Source organism: Haliotis rufescens, unplaced genomic scaffold, assembly GCF_023055435.1.
Source record: "Haliotis rufescens isolate VD_foot unplaced genomic scaffold, xgHalRufe1.0.p SCAF_3, whole genome shotgun sequence".
In the NCBI taxonomy this organism is placed as follows: domain Eukaryota; kingdom Metazoa; phylum Mollusca; class Gastropoda; order Lepetellida; family Haliotidae; genus Haliotis; species Haliotis rufescens.
In genome coordinates, this window is record NW_025964001.1 from 13,518,712 (window position 1) to 13,546,518 (window position 27,807).

At 39.3% G+C, this 27,807-nt stretch overlaps 1 protein-coding gene across 3 annotated transcripts in view; it reads left to right on the top strand.

Moving 5' to 3' along the window:
* The window catches only part of LOC124134831 (mitogen-activated protein kinase-binding protein 1-like), a 129,678-nt gene that overhangs the window by 29,363 nt on the left and 72,508 nt on the right, over positions 1 to 27,807 (top strand). For all 3 annotated transcript variants that reach the window (XM_046499888.2, XM_046499887.2, XM_046499889.2), the window contains exon 2: positions 15,127 to 15,218. In XM_046499888.2, coding sequence (XP_046355844.2) covers positions 15,127 to 15,218 — 92 coding nt within the window. The remainder of the gene's footprint in view (positions 1 to 15,126; positions 15,219 to 27,807) is intronic.

Genomic DNA, 27,807 nt, shown 5'->3' on the forward strand with positions numbered 1-27,807 from the left:
TTAATAGTCCTTTGTAAAGTGCTCGACTTACATCACAGAGAGACATGCTCAACAAATTGGAGATCCTGGGTCCCATTGCCCTGAGTGATTGTTGCTCTACCTCTACTGTAATTACTAAACCCTCAAAAGCTTTATATAGCCCAGGTAGATAAAAATGCCCTTCTAATGTTAAAACAATGGCGAAAGTTTGAAATTTGTATTAGCCCGCAGGAATTTGTACTAGCCCCGTGCTAGCGGGCTAGTGTTTAGTTCAAACTCTGCCATAAGACAATGCTGAAGTATGGGTGTTACGATTGTTGGAGCCTTGCAATCGCTTTGTGAAACAGGCTGAGGCTTAATATTTAGCCTGCAGTCAATGTGCTTGTCAGTTTCTGGGAAACCACTGTTGTTTGAGACAGAAATCATGAGGATCTGTTGCACTACTTGGGGAAAAGCTGCATGGTTTGCCTGTAGCGTACTAGTTTGTCTCTGTGGTTGGTCATAAAATATGACTAGTCATCTGAATAACACCATATTTGCAAACTATAAAATAAATAAGAAATATTGAAGTGTTTGGAGTATTTCTTCAACAGTTTGCTTGAGTGTAGAAGTGGCATATTCTGCCTTGATATATACTATACATGTATCTCAATTATATATTCTGTCAAGAATGATGAGGAAAGCCTATATTTACCTAGAATTCCAATCAGAACTATCAAATTTTGACAAAAAACTTTCTTTTTTTCAATGTGGGACTTATTCTGATTGATTTATATATAAAAACCTTTATTGTTTTGCAAAACATGCATACAGACTAGCATGCATCACCAAATATTCCAGCTATGATATAACCTGCATGTGAAGAAGTTCACTGGCATCTACACTATCAACATGAATCATGATAGAAGCCTTGATAACATGCTCCATTTTCCACCAGTGTACTGAATGATCTGACATCACTTTCATTGCTATGTTCTTACAAAAAGTTAAAAAGCAGCTGAGCTATCATTTTGAGTATTGGGCTACCTTTCGCCATTATTTCTATGATATGAGCTGGGGAATGTCTCGGTGCACTCGCTTGGCTCAGTAAGGTGCACGTGGTGTTTGCTCAGTTCAACATAATCCTACTTCCGACACTGAAGAGTAGCAATGTCACTCTTACCGATTAGTTATAATAACAAACCGTCTGTCGATTCGCCACTGGCATTCTATTTTTGTCATGTTTTGTTTTTCTGGGGTAGAAATTAGCAATAATTCTTACGGTTAAAAGAAAGTGTTTGTTATGAAAATATGTTTTTGTTGGAGTCTGTAAGATGACCTGGAGATAGGTGTTATCAAAACTAAAACATAAATTGGTATCCTAAATTCAAATCCTTTGAAAGAGTATATTTGGTTAACTGACAGATTCATTTCAGAATTAAATTGGAAGTTATCTTTTTTTCTCCCACAACAAACTACTTCCAAAACATTTCCCAGGTAAATCCAATTTTGTTTTCTGTTTTGTTTAAACGTGATTTACTGAAGTTGAATCCTTGTCGTCTAAGTTTAGCATCAAGGTTAACTAAAGTCGTGAAATTGCCATCATCAAGATGATTCTCATCTTGCGGAGAAGATGGTATGTGTTGCCATCATTACTGCTGCCATGGTCTTCATCGCTCACGTGGAACTCTCCTTCAATGAGGTAAAAAACAAGGAAGCAGTCGAAATGTCAAAACCAGCTGAAGCAGCATGTGTAGAAGCAGTACCTGCAGTTTCTTGTCGTGGAAAACCTGACTTGCCTGCCATGAGGATCCCCCCCCCCCCACTCCGTCTGCTCCGCACATAATTCACAGAAGCACTTTGCAGGTTTTCAGGGCTTTGTAAACTACCAGAATGTGTTTTGTAAGAAGTCCTGTATGGGATTATGAGCACATGGAAAACATGAACTTAACCATGCATATAGGATTTTCAACTTGTTTCGTTTGCTCAGAAAAATTATGAATATGATCAACTTCTTTTATGTTAAGCTTGCATAGTTTGTCATGATCAGATAAAGTAAATGCTACTCTATTGATTTGTCATTGTTTTTAAGATACTGGTAAAAATATAATGTCATATTCCTAATCATGCAAAATGGATTATATGTTATCAGTCGATATTTCTAGCTTTTTCTGTAATTGCAAATAACATATTTCATTGAGTTAATTTCTTTGATTTTGGTACATTAAACTTGAAATACATTCTATTTGGTATTTGGGAAAATATCTTTAATAAATCTGTTTTTCTTGTTGTCAAAGTTCTGTGAATTACATGCAGAGCACATTTGGATGATAAGTTTTCTGCTATTATTCTCTGGTTTGTCAGCCTTGTAAATCTACCCATGTCTTGGCGGAAGCAGTTGATTTTTCTCTGACTTCTCACAGGTTCTAAGATCCCAATGTCCTTTCATTTGATTGTTCAGAATCAGCTGTCAATCGATTTTGAAGAAGTCAAGAAGTGATGTATTTTAAATTCCATTATTTTCACCTTTCATTTTGATTTTGATCCTCAAAAGAGCTTTCTAAAATCACAAGCTCACAAAGATTGATGTAACGACATCGTGGTGATTGCCTTTGCCCTGCTGGTTGTAGGGAGTGAGTGAGTGAGTGAGTGAGTGTGGTTTTACGCCGCTTTTAGCAATATTCCAGCAATATCACGGCGGGGGACACCAGAAATGGGCTTCACACATTGTACCCATGTCGGGAATCGAACCCGGGTCTTCGGCGTGAAGAGCGAACGCTTTAACCACTAGGCTACCCGACCGCCCCTCTGGTTGTTTGGGAACACATTGAGTCAGTCTGCACCTCTTGCTCCTTGTGACCCCTGAAGATCCGAGGTATAGAATAGGTCTTCAACAACCCATGCTTGTCGTAAGAGCTGACTAATGCGATCATGTGGTTAGGCTCATTGACTTAGTTGATGTATGTCATTGTTTCCCAATTGTGTAGATGGATGCTCATGATATCGATCACTGGATTGTCTGGTTCAGAATTATTTACACACTTCTGTTATATAGCTGGAATACTGCATTAAACAAACAGAACTGAAAATAGGACAGGCAAACCAGTGATTGATAGCATGTGCAATTATTCACAACAAGGGGCCAAGATAACACACGTCCCTATCCTCATCAGCCTGCTTGAACAACAAGCATATGGTACCGAGGACCTATTCTATCCCAGAATGCCTACAAGGCATGTGTCTTTACAAATGCCAGTTAAGAGATCATTTTTACAAGTTAGATATAACACTATCAGTGTTAAAAGCTCAGATATTTCTTGAAAGAGATGGATTTTTCAGATTCTATGTTTACAAACATTTTGTGAAAGGTGATGATGAACTGATGAGTGACAAGCAAGATGTAAAATGGTGTTTAAAGATGTGAGTTCTGTGGCTGTTGGTATGTGACTATAACAGTGAGATGGTGATGAGAGCTGCAGTGCAGACCTACCTGCTGGTTGATTACTTTCTTGAATAATTAACATCCCAGACTGCAGTTAGCCTCTTAATTACTGTGTGGCATGTGTTGGTGAAGCGGAAAGGGACTCTGCGAGATGTAGTAGACACGCAATGGGATGCAGCAAGGCGTGTAGGGAAGGAATATTTTATCAAGTTTACTCAGCAATATTCCAGCTATATGACAGCAGCCTGTAAATAATCCTGTCTAAACCAGACAATCCAGTGATTGACGTCATGAGCATCGATCCACACAATTGGGATACGATGACATGCATCATATGACTATGCTTGTTGTATGAGGCGACTAACTGGATCGGGTGGTCAGGCTCGCTGCCTTGGTTGATGCATGTCATCGATCCCAATTGAGTGGATCGATGCTCATGATATTAATCAATGGATTGTCTGGTCCAGACTTGATTATTTACAGACCGCCGTCATATAGCTGGAATATTGCTGAGTGCGGAGTTAAACAACAAACAAACCAACAGCACAAATTAATAATTTATTAGAATCTCGGCAACATTCTGGAGCCCCCCCCCCGGCAACCGACTGGTAACCATCACAGACATATTCCTTTGATGATACTGCAGTAGTTGTGCCGAGTTTAAATTAGCAGTAACAGCTAGGGCTATCAAAATCAGAAGTCGTTAGCTGATGCCAATTAAATACCCAGCTTCCCCCCAAGCTTCTCCTGATGCTCCATTGTATCAATGTCTTGACTGCCAGATGGCCAGAAACCGTATCTGTTACCGTTATCAGGCAATTATGGCACCTTCAGGAGACTAATCTACCCCTGCCTCCCCTTCAATTTGTGCTCCATGTGAGATGGGGGAGTTTTATTGGTTGTCTGTGATGCTACTTCTACACAGAGGGCAATATGATGTATATCAACTGTGTCAGACATTAGGAGCTTCAGGTGTGTCTGAGTGATGGTGGGCCTGATACGACAACTAATAAACTACTCAAAAGAATTGGACCACCCCATTCTTCCATGTGACTATAGTTGATCTGTTACGATAGATTAACTACATGTTTATAGTAATATGAAAGATTTGGGTGATCCTTAACTTCTTTTGAGTAGTTTAGGTCATACTCCATCAGGGGTTCATGTTGTACACATGATAGTGGAAACTTATATAATCCCTAGAAGTTATACGCTTAAATTGATATCTTAGAATTTATTGCAGTAAGTGTTACAAGCTTATATTAAGAGTCGGTAGCTTCAGATAAGATATTTTTATCGCTGAATCAGTTTATTTCTAATTTTTCAGATAAATCTACTTTAAATTGAGTTGAAAAAAATATTAAAGTGGTGTGTAATTATTTGCTTTTTAAAACTTCTCTGTGGCTGTACTTAGGCTTTTAAGTTCTGGAATGAAAACCAGAAATAAAACTGAGAACATTTTTTTACATAAAGCTATAAATAAATAAATTGGTCTTACTGAGTAGTTAAAGTTTGATTTATCCATTGTGTAGTTGCATCAAAGTCAAGGAAGATATTGGACAAGTTCTATCCTGTTTAAAGTTTTTAGTTACTTTTAAATTTTACTTTTGTTTATGGAATTCAATGATAGATAATTGAAAAGTTACTGCTATTGTTCTTTGTACTAGTGTGTTACTGAAAACACTATTGGCATGATTGGTACTATAAGTACACGTTTACTTCAGGAAATATCACAAACTCTTTGGAAAGCCTGTGTGTCAAGCCCATTTTAGGAGTTCTCTCACATCCACACCCACCTTCCTGGATATTCCCCGAATATTGCTAAAACGTTTGCTATTGCTATCTCACTCACTTACTCACTCATAAGAAAGCTTCTCAATAAGTTTTATGGCTAACGTTAAACTAGCTATATGAAATTGACATCCCTTCACTCAGATGTTGTATAAATATTATACACCAACAGTTGTTGATCGAGTGTAAGTTGGGGGGAAAAACTTTTGAACTATAAGTCTTGTATCAACCGACTCCATCACAAGTGCATGCCAAAAATAACAGCAATGGCTTGGTAACTGGAACCACAACGTGTTTTATATAGGACATAAGAAAGTGTTTTTTTATTGATGGAAAAAAACATGTAAACGACATGATTTCACGATGGTACTTTACTTCAGAGAAACAAAGTCACACAAGGGATGTCTATTTGTGGAGATAAGAGAGGATAATAATTTAAAAGTAATGAGATAGTTTCACCATCCTTACACAAAAAACCAAGATGATTGGAGGTGAGCTTTGGGTTGTCTAATCTCCATCAGTATCTGGTGTGAGAGTCTGGTAGTTGCACGGTTCTGCCTCAGATTTCACCAGTGTATGAGATGCAGGAATAGGGATGGGTGCTCAAAGGAAGGTTTAGTAAACTAATCTATGTAATCAATTATAAAGTGAAACATATTTTTTGCTGTACAAAAAATTGTTTAACAGATTTGTTTCATATTTTAAAGTGTTTTTTAAAATAAAGATAGATGTTAGGTATATAAAGATCAAAGATAAGGATAAGGATAATATCTTAACAGTTGATTGTGACCATTTATTGCTCATTTGTGAGAAATATGAATATGCATTATTGCTGGCACGTCAACATGGATAATAGAAGTTTGATTAAGGTTATTAATTTTAGATTCCCCAAACAGGTACAAGACAATTTCTAGTATTCTAATATTGCTGGAATATTGCAAAAAGCAGCATAAAACCATATATACACTCTATTAACTTTAGACTCACCCACTGCCAGTTCAGCTTTTTTATGGAACAGATTGTTTTTGCAGGCCCACTGATCCTGGCTTGGATTGTTCCACGAGAATAGGAAATCATTCTTTAAGGTTGGGTAACACTTAACCATGATCGATCAATGGCATGAGATAAACCTGCAATGATTGAGTCTTCTCTCTGATTTATAAGCCTCATTGATAGAAAGTATTGAGACAAACAACATTGTCAGGAAACATTCTCATGCAGTGAAGATCGATTATTAGAATTCTTAATCATTGAATCTTTCTGGAATCTTTACGAACTTGATGTCCATTATTCGGGGCCGCCCTTTTATCATGATCATTTATTCAGTCCAGCTGGGCCCATGTGCACAAAGCAATCTTAGCGCTAAGATGATCGTAACTCCCATACTTTAACACAGGCTTACGATAGTCTTAGCGCTAAGATCGCTTTGTGCATGTGGACCCAGGTCAGTGAGTATGGCATAGACTAACGCATAGTCTCTGATAATATATAATTTTGTTGGAAATAAACAACCTGATTATAATTGAAAAGGAGCCCCAGTGAGATAGGAGATGAATCTGTGGAAAATCTAGACTTGCTTCATTTAGGGCTATAGCAGTAAGGACTCACGGCGGAAGGGAAATTAATATGGTACAAGGACTGTGAGACAGATGAAGTATGGCCCATGGAAATACTGTTGCACAGTTTTGTGTAATATGGAACATAAGCACATTACTACAAGTAAAATCTCTTTTGTGTCTTATATTTGTCCATTTGTAAGATTTTATTCTACAGCTAATGATGCTGAAGTCAGGCTTGTAACCTTAGTTTTTGACACATACCTTTGACAGTATTACCTTACACTAGAGTTGTTATCTTGAGAATCAGGTTGAGGTACCTGGTAGGACCATGGAAACTTGACGCTTCTCAAGGTGCCGAAAATCAGGGAGAGGAAATCATGCATTGTATGCAGCCTCACATGTGATCTTAGTGCTAAGACTATCATAAGCCAGTGTTAGTATTGAAGAAATAGCAGTGTGCACTGACTGGTAGAACTAAGGGTGCCCATCTGCCACTTTTGCCACGTACCAGACTGAAGCCTGAGCCTAGTAAAATTCTGTGAGGTTTAATAAGCTTAGCTAATACCAGACTATATAGTAACCCTAAAATCTACTGAAAATGCTGCTAAGAGCCATGCATGGGCTTGTAGACTCCAAAGTGTTTAGCACAGATCGGGGTGCAGGCAGAGATTTTAGAAGCTGCAGGCCCTGACTAAACTCTTTAGGCCAGCTTATAAATAAATTGACATGTAAATTTACTGCAGGTTATAAGGACCAATACAAATTTGAAACTACAAGCCCAACACAAGATCCACCTGCCATGGGCCTAAGGGCAAGCACTAATTTTGAACACTTGGTGCAGGACATACTGTAAGCCAAACTATCTCCAATGTATTGTCCTCTTAAATTGCAAATTTGATTCCATCAAGAATATTTTGTACGAGGTACTAGATTGAACAAACATTTAAAAAAATGTAAATTGAAATGCTGCTTTTAATACCCACTCAAGTCTTGACTGGCACATAAATAGTCCGAATCATAAATCAGTCCTAATCCCGTGAGACTAGGACCAATCTTTATGGTAAATATTGATTAACTCCAGCACGAGTTTTTACTTACATAGTAAATTTGTATGTCATCATATTTCGATATGAAATATGTATCACAGTTTCAATGTCTCTAATCAGTAGTCATCTTGGAAGACCTGGTGACATCCTATATGATTAAGTAGGGAGGGAATACCTGTGTGAAAACCTGCGTCCATGAGATGGCGGTATTAGTCTTGTGTTGGTGTAATGCTGGGTGTAACGTGAGACGAGGCGCTCCCCCAAGGGAGACCAGTGTTAACATGGGTGGACAGCTATGGGTAATTAGTGGTGTTAAAGTCATGTTAAAAGCCTACATTAAATGCAATCTTTTACCTTGTGTTTGACGTGTTTTGGGGCACCTGAACATTTGGGGAAGCTGGAATTGAAAGTAACTGTCAGTTGTGTGTGATATCTTGTCACTGTTGCCTTAAAATGTCAATTGGTATACTGTTATAGATCTGAGACATGTCTTTATAGAAGTATTAGCCAATGGGGCTGGAAATCTGAGATTGGAGTTTTAGGAGGAAAAAGTTCATGACAAAATGGTCAATATTTTTAGAAAACAGATGTGCAGGTGAAACCGTAAACCATTTCGTTTAAGAAATTTAGAGATGAAATATCCGTGACAGTGTTAATGGGTGCTTAGATTTTCTGCTTAGATTTTCTGCTTAGTTTTATGTAATCTTAGTACCCCCAAATTTTTAATTTTTAATGTTAAGGTAAAACAAGGAATTTTTGCTTAATTTGAAACAAACAAATCTTAGTTGAAACACTGCATTGGGAGGTAATTTTGGTCTTTAATTCTTTAAAATTGGCCAATTAGTGTTTAAATGATGTAATATTTGCTGCATTGGTCAATCAAAATGGATTTTTAAGGGTGGAAAAACCATGTGAGAATTTCAGGTTAGAATCCCTCCCCAGCAGCCTGTGCTGGTCTACGAGGCAACTAATTGGTGACCTGATGGATTGCTTGTCATTGTAACCCAAAGGTGCTCATAATATCAATCACTGGTTTGTCCAGCTGCCTTCATATAGCTGGAATAATGATGGGTGCAACACTAAACATGTAAAGCAAAAAACGAAAGGTGTTCAAGCAATGTCTGTACATATACATTAGGGAAAGGGCCACCTGAGTTGGATAAGTTTTACCCAATCCCATTGACCATATTTGTCAATAAAATATGTTTAAAACAAACAAGCCCTTGGGCAGGATCTACACCCATCTGATAGTTCAACCTGGCGGATGTACATAGTTTCACAAAATAGTTTTTCACAATTAAACTTTGTACCATATGACTTTAAGAATGTATCATTTTGTTTCGATACTTAAGTTGGAATTCGATACTTATATCGTGCTACAGAGATCAATGAAAACTTTGAAGCATAGCAATGCAGTAGAGTGTTCAGAATTAAGTATGCAGGTCAAGGGGTCGATGTAACCCTAATGTAAAAAGTCTCAAGATTCAAATACTGTAGCAGCAAATCTGAAGGATACCAGGAGCCCTAGACTAACAACTAGTCTCTGAAATGAACATATCGTACAGAAAAAACAGTTGTTCAATTATCTTGATAAAAATATAATAAAAGGGAGCCCAGAGACTCTCTTCATTTTCTGATACTGCAGTAGTCTAGACTTGCCAAACATTATAGACTTGCATGGGCTGTATTTGATATATATTTGTATCAGGGTCTGTAAGACAGACTACAGGAGCCCCTAATTTTGAACACTGCAGTGAGGATATAAGCATGTATACCCATCCTGAAACTGAGCACCATCTAGCAGAGATACCCGCTGTCCCCATCTCACCCCTGCGACCAAACAATTCAGTCAGTAAATTTGCAATGAGTACATTATTACACTCTCGTGTTGCTAACAATGGGGTTGGCATTTCTGGTTTGAGTGGATGGGTTTCATCTGTTTGTGCCAAGCAAACATTTATCTTCTATAAAGTCAACATCAGCCAGCGTTTACATCGTGATATTCCATCCGTATGTCTGGCTAATGTATTGAGAAATATTTGTTTCGTGTTGTTACATCAGCCATGCCTCGAGAATATATTTGTGGTATTGATGTTGTTGCAATCTGGCTCCACAGTAAATACTTCGACAACTGTTACATGTATATTGAGATGAATTCAATAAATGGGGAATTAAATTTCTTTAGTTTGATTGTATACATTGTGTGGTTGAAACGTTCGGGAAAAAGTCCATGACAAAACCAACACTTCAGGTCACTGAACAGTTCACAATTTCTTCAAAATAATCAAAAAGATTTTTAATACGTATTTTTGTTTTTGTTTGAGAACAGCATGTTCATGTGTATTATAGTCAGTAGAATATTGAAGTTTTGTTGTTGCTTCACAAATCAAACGACTTGTAGCTGTTGCAGTTCTTTCGGGGATATTTCTATGTCCTTTTGAATTATAATGTTGATGGTGGACTTCGTATATCGGTATCTACTCACTGGTGAAAGTCTGTTTGTGCTTGACTTATATTTCTGTTAATCATCTTATATCATCTGTTTATTTATGTATATATGTACTTGTAAATAGGGTACTTGTGTTGGGTAGCCAAGTGGTTAAAGTGGTCACTCATCAACTTGAAGGCCCAGGTTTGATTCCCCACGTGGGTAATGAGTGACGCAGTCTGGTGTCCCCTGCTGTGATATTGCTTTACAAGTAAAAGCTTACCAACTCAGAAGATTAACTTAATTAAGAAACCTTATCTTGTGCATACTGTATTGTCTCATGTATAATTTGAACTTTCCTTGATTCATTCATGATGGTCCATAATGCATTGTTCACATCAAAAATAATCCCAACTGAGATTCATGATGAGGGCTTTCGCTCAAAAGACTATGTCAGTGATCCTGTGGTTTATCACGATGCAGTGATCCATGGTGATTGACTGATCTAATGATTCATTTCATCTTTGGTGCCAGTTTCCCTTGTATCAACATTCACCAAGCATTCACATTAGCATGCAAGCTGCCACATTCACTCAGCTGCAGTGATATTCTTGATTTGTGAGCGCCTACACTACTCCAGCAGACTCCATCTACACATGCAGCCACTGCAACAGGGACTGCCCGTCCCGAGGAGGTCTGTACAGCCACAACAGGCACTGCTCTGCAAGTCCCAACTGACGTTCCTTCAACCCGGGTGAAGATCCATGGTCTCCCGAGATCAATGGATGCTTTCTGCCCATGCTTTAGTTTTCAGCCCATGCTTGTCGCAAGAGGCGACTAACGGGATCGGGTGGTCAGGCTCCCTGACTTGGTTGATGCAAGTCAGCGTATCCAAAACGCGTGGATCGATGCTCATGATGTAAATCACTGGATTGTCTGGTCCAGACTCGATTATTTACAGACCGCCGTCATATAGCTGGAATATTGCTGAGTGCGGCGTAAAACAACAAACAAACAAACTAAATGCTTTAGTTTCAGGTGGAATTAAAATACTTCAGTTAAGTTACCCTTTGCTTTGAAAATGATGGCTTATGGAAACCCGGGAGAGGGGATTCATATTCAGGGAAAGTGCCTGTTTCTTCTCAGCTCAACTGACCCGTGAAGATCTGGGGGTAGAACAGGTCTTCAGCAACCCATGCTTGCCGTAAAAGGCGACTATGCTTGTCGTAAGAGGCGAATAACGGGATTGGGTGGTCAGGCTTGCTGACTTGGTTGCTGCATGTCATCGATCCCAATTGCATGGATGGATGCTCATGATATCAATCACTGGATTGTCTGGTGCAGACTCAATTATTTACAGACCGCCGTCATATAGCTGGAATATTGCTGAGTGCAGTGTAAAACAACAAACCAACCAACCAACAAGCTCAGCTGAAAAATGATAACAGATACACAAGCTTTTGAAAATAGGCAATTCTAACATGCCTGAAGTATCTTTTGCCATTGAGCAGATTGCTTCGGGCTACTAAGCATGTGCCTAAATATTTAAGAACTTGATCAGAAATGGTGGAGGTCAGTGACCTGGAAGGGGAGTATGTGTGTGTGTGTGTCGGGGGGGGGGGGGTTCTGGTATTCTGAACCACTTTTGAGTTAAAGGTTCTAGTCGACCCTACAAACAATATGAAGTATTGGGGTTCTCAGTCTCACAGAAGTAGTAAATATCTATGACTTGTCGTCTGTGCCAAAGCATTTGGAGTCTGAACTTGTAGCTTGGCATTATTTTCAGTTGATTTTTGTCTTCGTATATATGGACTATGTTAAAGCTGATCACTAGTTTGAAGGAAAGTTTAGTAGACTTCAACTATGGTCTAATTCACTCGTCACGCTGAAGACCCGAGTTTGATTCCCAGCATGAGTACAGTGGTGTTCCCCACCATGAAATTGATGAAATATTGCTAAAAGTGGCATAAAACCAAATGTTTGGAGTATGGAACCCAAACATAGCCTTATCCACCATCTTATAACATCCACAGCCTTTTGGTGTAGTCTGTCACACAGTCCCTGAACCATATTATTGTCCCTTCCGTCCCTTACTGTAATGCTATAGTCTTAAATGAAGTAAGTCTAGATTTTCGGCAGGGTTGAAACTTTATCACTTTAAATGTAGTTGCTTGTTTCTATCAAAATTATCTAGTTTCAGAGACTAAACATTAGTCTACCCTGTGGTTTGGCAAGCTGTCTCCCCCATCAAGTACACTGTAACACTTAGATGTACTCTTGACACTGTTCTGGCAGATGGAGATGGAGCAAATCTCGGCATCTCCTCTCTAACCCCTTCAAGTATCTTGGCAAACAGGCCTGTTGCACACCTTGAAATAGAAGGTGTTTGAACAGAAAATAAAGCATTTGAATTCATGGCTGGTTTCAGAGTCTTGCACATAATGGATCTAAATAGCTGAGACAACCTCCGGGCCCTGACACGCTTAGTCCATATGCGTAATGTTTATGAGTTGAAAATCTTTTTAGTGTCCTTTGATGTTTCACCTGGCTCAGGGCTATTGGAATAGTTGCCCATCCATGAAATGATACTGTACGTATTGATCAAGATGGTAGTCAGATCTACCTGGAGTGACACAATGTATAAGTTGTTAACAAGTACATCATTGTACTCTTTCTATACATTGTATAACAGATTTTATGTTGACAAAAGGACATAGGAATTCAGTAAAGGTGACACAAGAGTGGGTTATGTGTCTGAACTTTCTCATTCTAGGTCAAGAGGGCACGGGTGGCCCAATCGTCTAAGGCACTGTGATTCGCTGTGCAGAGTTGCGTTCCTTGGGCACGCCAGAAACCTATGATTGTGGGTTCAAATCCCGCTTCGCCCGGATTATGTTTCTAGGTTTGTCAGCACCATACCCGTGCTCGTGGATTTTACCGAAGTGGTAAACGTCTGAGACCTGCATCACTTCGGGCTTTCCTCCCACATTAAGCTGACACGCCGTGATATAACTGGAATATTGTTAAAGGCGGCATTAAACCCAACTCACTCACTCTCTTGCTCATTCTAGGTCAAATTATGAACTACATTTGAATCATACTTTAGAAAGTTGAGTTTTTTTTCTGTTTCTTTTTCGTTATAATTGCTTTAATTTCAACAATATTGAATTATAGACAGTAGTATGGATGAGTATCAAATCAGTGTGATTCATCTAAACATGTGTAACATAAATATGTTTATTTTGTTTTTCAAGTGTGAATGTAAAGTATAAGTGTGAATGGAAACCCATTGGGATTCCAGGTAAGAATCCCCAGCAACCTAGACTTGTTGTAAAAGGTGACTAAATGAACTGGATGGTCAGGCTTGATGACTTTGTTCATTGCATGTCATTGTGCTCATCATTCTCATGTCAGTCACAGGATTGTTTTTGAGGTTTTGTTATTTATCGACCTCTATCATATAGCTGGAATCTTACTATAGTTGGTATGCTCAAACAAACTCAAACAACGAACAAAAAACAAAAATTGTAAATGGAGTATAATTCACTTTAAAATACAATAAAACAAAAAGGAAATTCTACCCAACAAAAATAAATTTGAAGAAGGATACCTGCAGCAAAAACAGGAAATTCTTATCTCTCCTTAATTGTAGAATAAACAAAATAAGGATGCATTGTGTTGGACAACTGGTTAGTTTAAGGTAGACACTGCCACCTTAGTATTGTAAGCGTCAGTGTTTTTGTCATCTAACATAAAGGGTGGGGAGATAGCCTCCTGGTTAAAGCATTTGCTTGTCATGCCAAAATCCCAGGTTCTAGTCTCCACAGTGGTTGAATATTGGAAGCCTACATCTGGTGTCCTATGCTGTGACATGACTGAATATTGCTAAAACTCACTGTCAAAATATGGTATAACATCTATAATAAGATGAATAGATGACTACATTAATTTAACTCAACCCCTGCATTTATACAGCAGCTATGAAATATGTGTATACACAGGAAGGTAGTGCATATGGTACCATAAACAAATGAGTTTGTTTTGAAATGTAACAAATACAGGACTTATTGACACCAAAGAAGACAAGCATGAGGAAGTAGGCCCGGGGTGTTATAGTTAAAGACCTGGGACATGAACGTGGCAGGGACAGGATTCATTAACAGATCCCCATTCCACAATGCGATCGTAGCTCTACAACTGTCGTAAGTCTATGTTAAAGTATGGGAGTTACGATCACCTCTACGCTAAGATCGCTTTTATTTGTGAAATGGTGTCCTGTACATACAGTTGGTAGGCTTGAATGAACTCTTCATCAGACCAGGGAGGTGAAACACAAAAACTGCTGAGTTGACAACATTCTTTTGAACACCTAAGTACACTGTAGCAATGAATGAAGTGTGAAACAATAACAGCTGGTGGCCATCTTTCAAGGAAGTCATGACTGAAGAACCTAGTGTGCTAAATGCACTGTTACTAGGATGCAGTCATTATAGCTGGGAGTTAAACAACAAAAACACCAAATAAACAAAACCTGGGTTCAAGGTGAGATTCTCTGAAAGAAGGGGTCCATAGTACACTGTACTGGTACGAAATTTCAGGTAACCCAGTCGTCTAAACAATTAGCTGTGCAGAGTTTAATCCCATGTGTCAGAAAGATCATGGTTTAATCCTTGAGTTGCCCAAATTGTGCTTCTAGGTTTGTCAGCACCATTCCTGTGCTGGTGGGTTTCAGAAAGGTGGTAGATCAGTTAATCCAGTTAATGATTTGAATTGTAACTGAGTACTGAGAGAGTGATGGTATTGATGACTGTATGATGTAGATCTTGTGTTCAATATGTGCTGGTGTTCAATATGTGCTTGTGTTTAATATGTGCTTGTGTTCAATATGTGCTTGTGTTTCAGGTAAGCCTAGAGCGTGTGCTTGGTCTGACCGTCTCCAGCAATGCCAACTTCACATGTGACCCCAACACTGGCACCGTCGCATACCCTGCTGGGTGAGTACTTTACACCGACACAGGAGGGCCAGGATAGTTACGTTTGCATCCTGTCCAGTGTAGTGATGGGAGATTTCAAATTTCAAGATTGATCGTTGATGTGAAAAGGCAACAATGTCATTAAGATCAGATCCTAGTGCTTTCTACTGCTACACAAAGATCTGAGAACATCCAATTACAGGTCATGTCAGAATGACCTTTCATCCAGCCAATCAGAGTGTCGCTAACGAGATTTGGATTTTCTAATTGTGGAACCTCGAAAAGGTTAAAATGAAGCATTCCAAATGACAGTTATGCGCTGCAAGACTGATTCCAAATGCTAAACATCTTCTATCTCTTGCTTCAATAGGATGAACTTTTGAAACGGAAGACGCTTTCCATAGCCCATGGGAAGTACTGCCATTCAATGTCGTTGATCTGTAGACATTCCAGAAATTTATTTCAGTTTTCATTTCAAATTTTGAATGAAGTATTTGGCAAAAAAAAATTCAAAGTGTAGTTTGGAATGGAAGTCACCATTTTGAAACTAGTGTTGTAATGCTTGGGAAAGCTGCTTTCTGATTGGCTAATGTTGGCTTCTGACTTATAATGGACTGTCCTCAGGTCTTTGGTGTAGCAGTAGCGTAGCACTAAGTTCTGATTTTAATGATATTGAAAGGCAATTGATGACTGATTAACAATCAACAGGCAATCAGCAGGGGTCTTCAGAGTAATGTTATCAGATTGATCAACTGATGAATATTTCTCCATTTTGATCTTGTTTTGTCCAGTGTTCTGTCTATGTAAAAAGGCCTGTCATATTGTTGTTTATCACAACATTTCATATCCTTTTGCTGATAAAGTTGCAAGAAGACTACAGAGTGTGATTAATCATGAGTAGATCATGAATCTGTGCCCTCACAGGGATGATCGAGCATGTTGTTTTGCCCAGCGCCCTCAGGGTACATTTATGCCCTGCAAACACACATACTCTGGTTTGTGTTCAGTGTTAATCACCACCAACCCCTGCACGCAGATGATTGTGATGGAACACCAGCGACTCAGGATGTGAGGTACAGCATGGTATGTTGTGCTGCTCACTGGACACTTGTGGATTCAAATATCATATTGTAGGAAGTAGTCTGTCATGCAACGTAGATCCTGTTTTGAAGAAACATGATATAAAACACCCATGAAATTAATGCTGTCACACTAGTCAAGATTTTAAAGGCTGGTAACCTTCAACAATATTCAATATGATAGAAAGCTACAATTTCTACACACATGGAGGTGGTGGAGTAGCCCAGTGGTCAAAGTGTTGGCTTATCACATCAAAATCTCAGGTTTGATTCCCCACAAGTACAATGTATGAAGCCCATTCTGGTGTCATTCACTTTCATGATATGGCTGAATATTGCTAAAAGCAGCATAAAACCCATCTCACTCACTCACTCACTCACTCACTCACTCACTCACTCACTCACTCACTCACTCACTCACTCTACACATATATCTTCTATGACTGACAATGTGCCGCTGTCAGTGAACAAGTGTGCAAGTATTTCAGAGAGATATGGCAAGATCAACACCCCGTTTAACTTGTATCAAAGTAACCCTGATCAGATATCTCATAACTGGTCTCATTATGTGATGATATTCACACTTACAAGTGAAAAGAAGACATGAATCCTAAGACATGGTAATTGAGAAGTACAATTTCAAATTCAAAAGCATAAAACAGCATTGAGTGCACGCCATGCTCCAGGACCATAACTCTATAAGACAGGTTGTCATGTATATAGTATGTTCCCATGGGCCAGGGTTTATGTCAGGATCTCACCAGGAAACCCGAGATCTAAGACTCGGCGGTGAGGTAAGCAACTATGATCCGTATCAGTCGTTAACCTGTCTCAGGTATATTCCCAGGTCTCACTGCCCAGTCGATGTGAGAGTTCACATGTATATCTCTCACAGGGGACACCAGGAAACATTGCAGAGGGGAGGACAATTGGATGGAAATATATGTATGTAGCTTGAGTTATGTCTGTGCCCCTGAATAAAATTTGAAAACTCGGATTTAAAGCAAATAAATTTCAATTTCCTGGTCAGAAAAAGAGGACAGGAATAGAGATATTGTTATATTTAATGACAGAAAAGGGCAGGTAGAAAGATGGGTTGAGTGTTTATTGTCTCCAAGTCACAAATAGTACAAATGTTTCACCTTATATGAATTCTGAGTGACTGTTGTTAGTATATTTTTTTTCAATAATAGAAACCATCAAATATTTTGCATTAAACAACTACTGCAATGAATTAATATTAATTTAGTTATTTAACATGTTTAATATCAATGTGACAGCTAGGTTTGATATCTCTTCCATTGGCTACTGCAGATCGGGAGATATCTAATTTAAGGTTAGGAGAAAAGTATGAACAAAGGTTTTTATGGTGACATATTTACAGGATGATATGAACCTACTTGCCATCACGACCCGTGAAGATTCCGGAATAGAATAGGCCTTCAGCAACCCATGCTAGCCGTAAAAGGTGACTATGCTTGTCGTAAAAGGCGACTAACGGGATCGGGTGGTCAGGCTCGCTGACTTGGTTGTTGCAAGTCATCGATCCCAATTGCGTGGATCGATGCTCATGATATTAATCACTGGATTGTCTAGTCCAGACTCGATTATTTACAGACCGCCATCATATAGCTGGAATATTGCTGAGTGCGGCGTTAAACAACAAACCAACCAACCAACCAACAACTTGCCATCACAGAAATTTCAAAACAGGATCAATTTTGTTGAAATCAGAAGGAAACGTTTCTATGGGACTATATATAGTGAACAAAACAGGTTAGATCATGAATATTTGGGGGGATAATTTTATGAAATTGTGTGCTCAGTCTTCACTTAAAAAAATATCCAATGCCCCTGACAATTTTTGTTCAGTATGTTCCATTGCCTCTTGCTCATTTCCTAGGGGCGGTCGGGTAGCCTAATGGTTAAAGTGTTCGCTCATCACGCCAAAGACCCGGGTTCGATTCCCGACATGGGTACAATGGTAGAAGCCCATTTCTGGTGTTCTCCACTGTGATATTGCTGGAATATTGCTTAAAGGGTCGTAAAACCATATTCACTCGCTCACTCACTTGCTCATTTTTAGCCTTGGTCCAGAAATTATAAAATTAGTGGCTTGTGTCTAAAACCAAAACAATGGGGTTTCTATGACTGTCGAATCAAACTTGCTTGGATGGCAAAATTGGCCTGACCCCATTATAAATCTACTGGAGTTGGGAGCCACTTGTGGAGAATGTTAAGACACAGTTGTTTCTGTGTGTGTTGTATTTAGGGGTCAGGTGTATCAAATCTGGTTGGGGATTTAAGCTGGCAATCACCTTTCTTGTCACTCATCTTTCCATTTGATATCCAGTTATCAGACCTTGAATATCACTGACATAGACCTGATACCCTTGACCAACTAAAGGCCTGTCTATCTACTTGTGAGTGGTTACTTTCTGACATCCAGGCTGTCATGACAGTATTTATATTCTGTCAACAATATTTGGACACTTTATAACTTATCCTACAGTGCTGTGACACTGGTAGTCCTGCACCATGACCGTGGAATATATTTATTTTATGAAAAATAATAAATCTAGAAACGCATACAAAAGCAAGTCTAGCCAGCTCAAGCTAGCTCTATTCCACACTCTGAAATCAGCATAGGGAATTTTTTTTTTTTTTTAGAGTCAAGAAGGACATTGTGTAATATAAGATTTCAGAGACTCAATGTAAGGCTATGGCACTGGCAGTCTGACATGCTAATTCAGGGGATTTAGGATGTCTGTGGGTGAATGAGTGAGTGATTATGGTTTGACACTGATTTTAGCAATATTCCAAACATATCAAGCTGCTCTACACATTTTGGGGAATTGAACCTGGACCTTCTGTGTGACAGACAAACACTTTAACCACCAGGCTACACCACCGACCAAATGTTCTAGATATAGTAGAAAAATGTGATAGAGCAATGTTAGTAATGGATGATAAGTATTGTTACTGTTAATCCTTCACATATGATATATAATTCTATACCTTGTTCATTATTCAGTCGGGGCAGTGGGGTAGCCTAGTGGTTTAGGCGTTTGCTCGTCACCCGGAAGACCCGGGTTCTATTCCCGACATGGGTCCAATGTGTGAAGCCCATTTTCTGGTGGCTGTGATATTGCTGGAATATTGCTAAACGTGGCGTAAAACCACACTCACGAACGAACGAACGAACGAACGAACGAACGAACGAACGACCGACCGCCTCCGTGGTCTAGTGGTAGAGCGTCTGCCCGGAGAGCGGAAGGTCCAGGGTTCGATCCCCCAGGCCGCGTCATACCAAAAGACGTTAAAAGATGGTACTTGTTGTAACCCTGTCTGGCGCTCGGCATTAAGGGACTCAACTCAACTCAACGGTTCAAGGGTCAATACCAAAACATCACTATCACAGTATGATAAAGAAGTTGTTATCCATTAACCTTTGTCTTCTTTGCAATGTTGGTCATGCTCGACTCGGTTACAAAACACATTACACGTATTTGAAATGGCTGCTTCATCTATTCAACTTTTGAAAGAAACGGTTCAGAAGTTTGATATAATTTTCAGGTACAATTGATACTGCTCGCGTCAGGTGTCTCTGTCTCAGTTTTGTTCCATAACAAGATTTCCAAGGACTTTGACATATCATCCGAACGCTGTCAATACTTGAGGAGGAGGGCACAACAGGTGTGACCAGATTGATCTGTAACCTGTAACACTACCTACTGGACCATGTGTCCTCTGTTGTCGCTCCTCGGTGGACTTCTGTGTGGGAAGATCATGTTATACCCACCTCGACAAATAGCTTCAGGTTCTGTTAAATAAGCCATGTTCGTCAATGAAATTGTATGGAGCAGCATCAGTGCCTCCATCTTGTACCAACACTGTATTTATCTGTTTGAGTGGCATGTGTGACGATGACTGTGATTACAGCACACTCCCTGCCTTTGATAACCCTGTGTTGTCAACACTAAACAGATGTCCTGACTCAGTTCAGGTAATTAACTGTCACCTTCTGGCCTCCATGAAACCCTCTGTGGTGCGTGGTGGAGCAAAGTTTACATGACGATATGGGTTGGTTATCTGGAGTAGACACAATTGTAGGCATCATCCATGGTTGTTGATGAACTTGAAACACCTTCACCACGCTAAAGCAACACCATCTGCTTTTGTAGCTGTTTTGCTGTTTAGGGATGTTTGGGTGCATTATGAACTGTTGTAAATGAAAGGATGGTTTGTAGGTTTTAGTTCGTCTACCTCCTGTACACCTTCATATTTGTCAGATCTATGTAGTAACTAACAGACCCGTGAAGATCCGGGGTAGACTAGGTCTTCAGCAACCCATGCTTGCTGTAAAAGGCGACTATGCTTGTCGTAAAAGGCGACTAACAGGATCGAGTGGTCAGGCTCGCTGACTTGGTTGCTGCATGTCATTGATCCCAATTGCGTGGATCGATGTTCATGATGTAAATCACTGGATTGTCTGGTCCAGATTCGATTATTTACAGACCGCCGTCATATAGCTGGAATATTGCTGGGTGCGACGTTAAACAACAAACAAAGTAACTAACAAATTTGGCTGCCCTTGCTTAACATAGTGGTTGCAGGTTATCTTACTTACCTATCATTTTACTTACAACCTGGAGGGCACGTGGGCCCAGTTGTCTTAGGCACTGCAATTCGCCATTCAGAGTTGTGTCCCTTGGGCACGCTAGAAACCAAAGATTGTGGTTTCCAGATCCCAGTTCACATACATTATGTTTCTAGGCTTGTCAGCACCATACCCGTGCTCGTGGGTTTTACCAACATGGTAAATGTCTGAGACCTGCATCACATCAGGTTTTCCTCCCACATTAAGCTGACATGCCGTAATATAACTGGAATACTGTTAAAAGCGGCGTTAAAACCAACTCATTCTCTCGCTTACAACCTGAATTTCTTTTAGCGTGCAAGGAAAACATCTATCAGCTGTTGTAATGATCAGAAACTTATGTATTGTGACTAAATGTATTTAAAGTGTTGGTCCCAGCACAGTAGATCATCTTTTTTTAACGTTCATAGTGTATATACTTGCTTACTTCTGTGATATTCTTGGACAGTATGTATCTATTCATTCGTAAACCCCTTAGAGTAAGACGTGACTGACGTCACAGAATTCTTTCAAGGAGGGTGGCATTTCCTTTTGGCCTAATAAGCTCTGACCACCTTCCTGTAGGTCAGCCATTGTACAGTCGAGGTGGCCTAAAGGTAGCCCCCCAATTACCTGCAGCTTTCTCTAATGAGGCAGTCTCCATTCACGGAAAGTCTGGGCCCTTGTTAGCTACTCGTGACAGACATTTATTACCATTATCAACAATTCTTGAGGGGAGAAAATTTACATGAACTGCTGCTATTATCACAGTAATGACTTCCGTGGTGTGTGATTTATTTCGCTTGTATGAAGCTTGTAATACACACCCAGGCCAATTAGAAGACAGATGGGCTGTTATGTTCATACATTACTCAACACTAAATCTCGAGCTTCTGAATAAGACTTACTCAACATATTACATGACATCTTGTATTGAAAAGTAGGTCATTCAGAAAGTGTGGACCACCTTTTCAAAGGGATGTAACTCTTGATTTTTAGGGTTCATTTGGTAGCCCAGTGATGTTAGGTGCGGTTCTCCATGAAGAGTTGTGTACCTTATCCATGGCAGGATCTGCTCGTTTGGGCTTCAAATGTCAACACCATACCCATTTGTGTGGGTCTCAAAATAATAATTAATTAATATTGTTACAACCTCTTTAACTTTAATCCATCCAGCTGTGTGATACGGCTGAAACTGTTCATTCTAGTTGCTGAAAACCACCTTGGAACATAAGTGGCCTCATTTTGAACAAGGGGTGGAGTTATTTTTAAAAAGAAGCCAAGGAACCAAAGGCTTCCACTTTTCTTGGAATAAATGATCAGTCCATGACAATGGGGGCAATAGGGTAGCCTAGCGGTTAAGGTGTTCGCTCATCACGCCAAAGGTCCAGGTTTGATTCCCCACATGGGTACAATGAGTTAAGCCCATTTCTGGTGTCCCCTGCCACGATATTGCTGGAATATTGCTAAAAGCAGACGAGCAAACGCTTTAACTATGAGGCTACCCGACCACCCCTGGCCAACAGTAACAGTAGGGCAATAACAGACTGAACCTTGTGGCTCTTCAGAATCATAAATGGAAGTGTGAGATCTAACTGTAGCATTTGACAAAACTTTACAATCCACATTAATTTGCACATGATTCAACATGAGGATGGGAGCTTTATACATTAGTGTAATAGAAGCTAAGTAATTTATTTTTTTGGTAGATAAGACCAGTCCGAACAGTTTCATGTGTCATGTACCTGCAAATCAGCAAAACAACTACACAGCAACACCTCGTTCTTGGAGTCTCTTGCCATATGATTGCTGCAACTCACTCTACACACATATATATGAGTCTCAGCTGTCAGAACAGTGACAAATATGTGTGATAAAGGACGTATTTTATTAATGCCACCATAATTCTCCTTAGTACATTTAATAGTGTACTGATATTGTTGAAAAGACTAACATTTAAAAAAAAAAAAAATTCCCTATGCTGATTTCATAGAGCTACCTAGGGCTGGCTAGACTTGCTTTTGTATGCGTTTCTAGATATTTTTTCTTTTCATAAAATATATATATTCCACAGTCATGGTGCAGGACTAACTGTTGAACACAGTTGGAAAAGAGTCAGTCACACAGTCCCTAAACGATATTATTTTCCCTTCCACCTAGCCCTTGCTGTCATGTGACCTTTAATAATGTCATTTTGTTGTAGTTGATTGCAAGCAAATGTAGCAAGTCTAGATTTTCTACATGTTGAAGAATCTCCCTTCTCGCTGGGGCTCCTTTTCATTTTAAATGTAGTTTGTTTCCATCAAAATTATATATTTACAGAGACTTTAGTCAATGTTGGTTGACTGCTGAGTAAGACATGAGGTGGGACTGATGGCAGTCTTCTAACTAGTGCGACTGTGAGATGTGGATTGTCACTTCCAACAGGCGACAGGGTTACTGTTGACTGTCCCCGGTTGGTGTATGATTGATTTACGTGTGTCACTGTATATTATACCTTGTGTAGATCTGACAGCGTTAATGTGCATCATCGTTGGCATGTTGAAGTCATTTATGACTGGGTTTATTACACCTAGACAACCTTGCAGCCAGCCAGCAATATGGTGGCCGTGGGTTGTAATTGAAATGTTATTGAATCAATTTCCCAGTGTATTTGTCTCATATTACAGTTTGAAGACATTGAATATTTTGATTGGTTTAAATGATTGAGTTTTGGGTTCATCAAACAGATACAATATGGGTTGTGAGTTAGATAATGGGATATGTCTAACACTTGAAGGGGACGACGCCTGTTAGTCAATAGTCCTGCACCATGACTGTGGAATTTATATTTCTTAGGTTGTTTTTTTTTTTACTAATAGCCTAGGCAAGTCCAGATCAAACTAACCAAGTCTAGTTTGCTTAAAACAGCAAAAGAGGAAAAGTTCTTTTGAAGAACAAAATTATTATTATTTTAGAGACATGTTTTCATTGACCAAGTGTTAGTCTAGTAAATCCACTACAAGTAATCTTTTCCAGACTATAGATTATAGCTTATAAGAGGGTGTGTCAAACCCTGTACAGATACTGCAGTATGAAGTTATCTTAAGACTAACGCTAAGTCTCTAAAACTACATTATTTGGATAGAAACAAAGAACTACATTTTGATTGAAGAGGAGCTCAAGTGAGATTGCAGAACAGAACCTGTGGAAAATCTAGACTTGGTTCATAAAGAGCTGTAGCATTTAGTAAGGGCTGGGCGGAAGAGAAAATAATATGGTTCAGGGACTGTGAGACGGACTAGAAAGAATTCTTCTGATCACTCGATGTTGTTTTAACATCATGCTCTGGGGACTAAAAGTTAATGTGTCAGGTTGTGATCTCCAGGGTAGTTGTGGTAGCAATGCATATATATTGTTTCACCTACAGACTTGGGAGGTCGGGTAGCCTAGTGGTTGAAGCGTTCGCTTGTCACACCAAAGACCTGGGTTTGTTTCCCAACATGGGTACAATGTGTGAAGCCCATTTCTGGTGTCCCCCGCTGTGATATTGCTGGAATATTGTTAAAAACGGCATAAAATCATACTCACTCACTCACTCATCTACAGATGTTGGTGTGATAAGGGTTTTTGCAAAGCCACCACCTCCGTGGTCTAGTGGATGGAGAATTTGGCTGAAGGTGGGTGGTTTGATCCCTTTACGTTTCATACCCAAAAATGTCAAAAGTTTGTACTTTTTGTTACACTGCCTGGTGCTCGGCATTAAGGGCACAAAACAGACTGTTCGCCTCGTCTATGCCTCGCCTCATCTCGCCTGTCTTCCCAGTATATGCTGGTCTACAAACATCAAGTTAGATTTCACGACCTGTATAAATATAGACATTGAAATATTTGTTATTAAAAAGAATGTATGTCATTTTCACAGCATGACCATCTCACAAAAGTGTTAAAATCCTGAATACAAAGGTTCGACAGAAACATTTAGAACAAGATATGTCATCTTGGCCATCAGTAATTTAGGTATTGACTGACGGACTCAGATGATGTACACATGCCCCACCAGGTGGAGCTGACAGGCACTGGAGTTAGAACTGATCGACTACAACAACATGACGTTATTGAAGGTAGTTTGTCTAAAGTTGAAACCCAGATTCTTGGCTGCAGCTGTTTTTATAAGTATCAGATATTAATATCGACTTGTATCACAGAGATATTCACATCTGTATGCGAAATTTTATTAAGGTGGTCATATTTTCTTTTTAAGGTTCACCTGTTAAAACCCTGTTTTGTTCATGTTCTTTTGAATATAAGTATAGTCAATAAATGTTTGATGATTCGGACGCTTTTTTCAAAAAGATTTGACCAACCTGAGTGAAAAGTATCTAAAATAAACCAGGGATGGTGTAGAAAAGTAGAAGGATGCAGCTACAGAACACACAAGAAGGGGGGGGCACAGGTGGCCCAGCCGTCTAAGGCGCCGCGATTTGCTGTGCAGAGTTGCGTCCCTTGGGCACGCCAGAAACCTATGATTGTGGGTTCGAATCCCGGTTCGCCCCGATTATGTTTCTAGGTTTGTCAGCACCATACCCGTGCTTGTGGGTTTCATCGAAGTGGTAAACGTCTGAGACCTTCATCACTTCGGGCTTTCCTCCCACATTAAGCTGACACGCCATGATATGACTGGAATACTGTTAAAAGTGGAGTTAAACCCAACTCACTCACTCACTCACAAGAAGGAATTTTTTAAGTATAATAAGATCACATCCATTGTATTACTGCAAACCCCTTATACAAGAGACATATTAGAGAACAAAGCCTTCCCTTGGGACAAGTAAATACAAATACATTGTCTTAATTACAGTAAAAATATTAGATGTCCTGCTTTTTTCATAATTTCACTAAACCAAAGACGTATATACGTCTTTGACTAAACCAAGGCACTTGTAAACAACTTTATTTTAAAATGAAAAGAAGATACTAAGTGACATAAGCTATGTTGTCTGTAAAAACTTAAACCCTTAAAAAATATGTGGCATTACTATCATAATGTAGCATAACAAAATCCTTATCAGGTTTTGGAGAGGTGGCCTGGTATAGAAATAGGGGCCATATTTCAAATGAACCTGACATAACTCAGGCTGCCAGTATGTGATATTTGAAGTGCTTGAGCTGCAGTGTAATAAGATAAAGATTCTCCAGTTGTGATCTATCTGTCTATGACCTGGGGGTACAAAACACTAACCTCAGCACATGTGAAATATGATAGGGGGCATTCGTCTCCAGTTGACCTGGTGCCCCGTGAAGCGTGAACCATCTGCTGTCCCCCAAGCCTCTAACCAGCTCACTCTACCTGCTGGAGACCCATTGGTCATGTCAAACAGGGAGCTTATTATGATAAATGTAGGTCATGGAGCATTTTTTATCATAAGTTCGTTTATGGACTTTGTTTATGAAAATTTTAATAATTTGAAAATCATATTTAACAGATTTGAATCAGAGTTAGAAGTTGAAGGGTGCGAGAGGATTTTTGTTTCCTAGTTTAATCTTGGGATCCCATAATCTTTTGTTTTTGACAATATGTTTATGGAAAGGATCACTTTACTTTCTTTCTTAAATTTGAGCAGTCTCTGGCTTGTATAAGTTTGGGCCGTCCTTACAGACCCATGAAGATCCGGGATAGAACAGGTCTTCAGCAACCCATGCTTGCCGTATATGGCACTGTGCTTGTCGTAAAAGGCGACAGGTGGTCAGGCTTGTTGACTTGGTTGATGCATGTCATCGATCCCAAATGCATGGATCGATGCTCATATTAATCACTGGATTGTCTGGTCCAGACTTGATTATTTAGAGACCGCCGTCATATAGCTGAAATATTGCTGAGTGCGGCGTTAAACAACAAACCAACCAACCACACATCAAGATGACATGCTGTGATAAAACTGAAATACTGTTCAGAGCTGTTAAACCAAAGTCACTCACTTGCTAATTTTGAACACTGTGGAGAGTCTGTGCTATGCTTGAGTAAAATGTTCACATTCTTATATACATATATACAAAGACATTATTTGATAAAAAATATGTTTGGTGTTCAGAAATAATTTTATCTTAAAAACTCAAATATGAATTTTAGTGTTCATGAAAAAGAGGAAGTGGCTTGTGGTACTTCAAATTACAAGGACACAAAATTTGTGGCGAAGGATCCGTAAACAAGAGCAGGAACTAGCCTGGTTTGTATTTAGCCAGTGTGTACAGCGTCTGTTATCTGGCTCAATGGACGAGATCATCTGCAATACTTGAAAAGGACTTGAATGGTTGACATGCCACATACTGCTCGGATGACTGGATAATACGTCCCCCCTGATCACTGTACAAATTGTAATCAACTGTACTTAATTCAGAGATCTGGCAATCTTCCCTTTGGTTTAAGGATCAGGTTTCCTTTGACTATTGCTGACTAAGGCATTTTCAGCATCAAACACCAATGGGTGAAGTCAGAAACTGTTCTAATGAAGTTAATGAAAATATGGTCAGCTACTATTTTAGTTCTATAAGCAATTTATTTTTTATTAAGAACAGACTTATATTCGAAACAGGAAATTTAATTTTTCGCAAAACTGAAATTAATCTATGATAAGGGAAGTAACTCTTTCACTTGTTCAAAGAATATATCACTCCAAGCTTTATGTGTCTTTTCTTTTTCTATTTCATCTTTCCAGCTCTTCTTTGCATGTTGAAGAGGTAATTGTTTTTGTTGTATGTGGTTACTGGTCATTGAACCTTGTTTAACCACAAACCCTGAGGGCAGTCTGGTGGATCAATGACTGTCTGTCTCCCAGACCCTAGAGAAGAAGTTAAGAAAGGAAACCAAACTCAAGTCTAGAATGATTTGGCAAGTCTAGATTGCCTCAGCTCT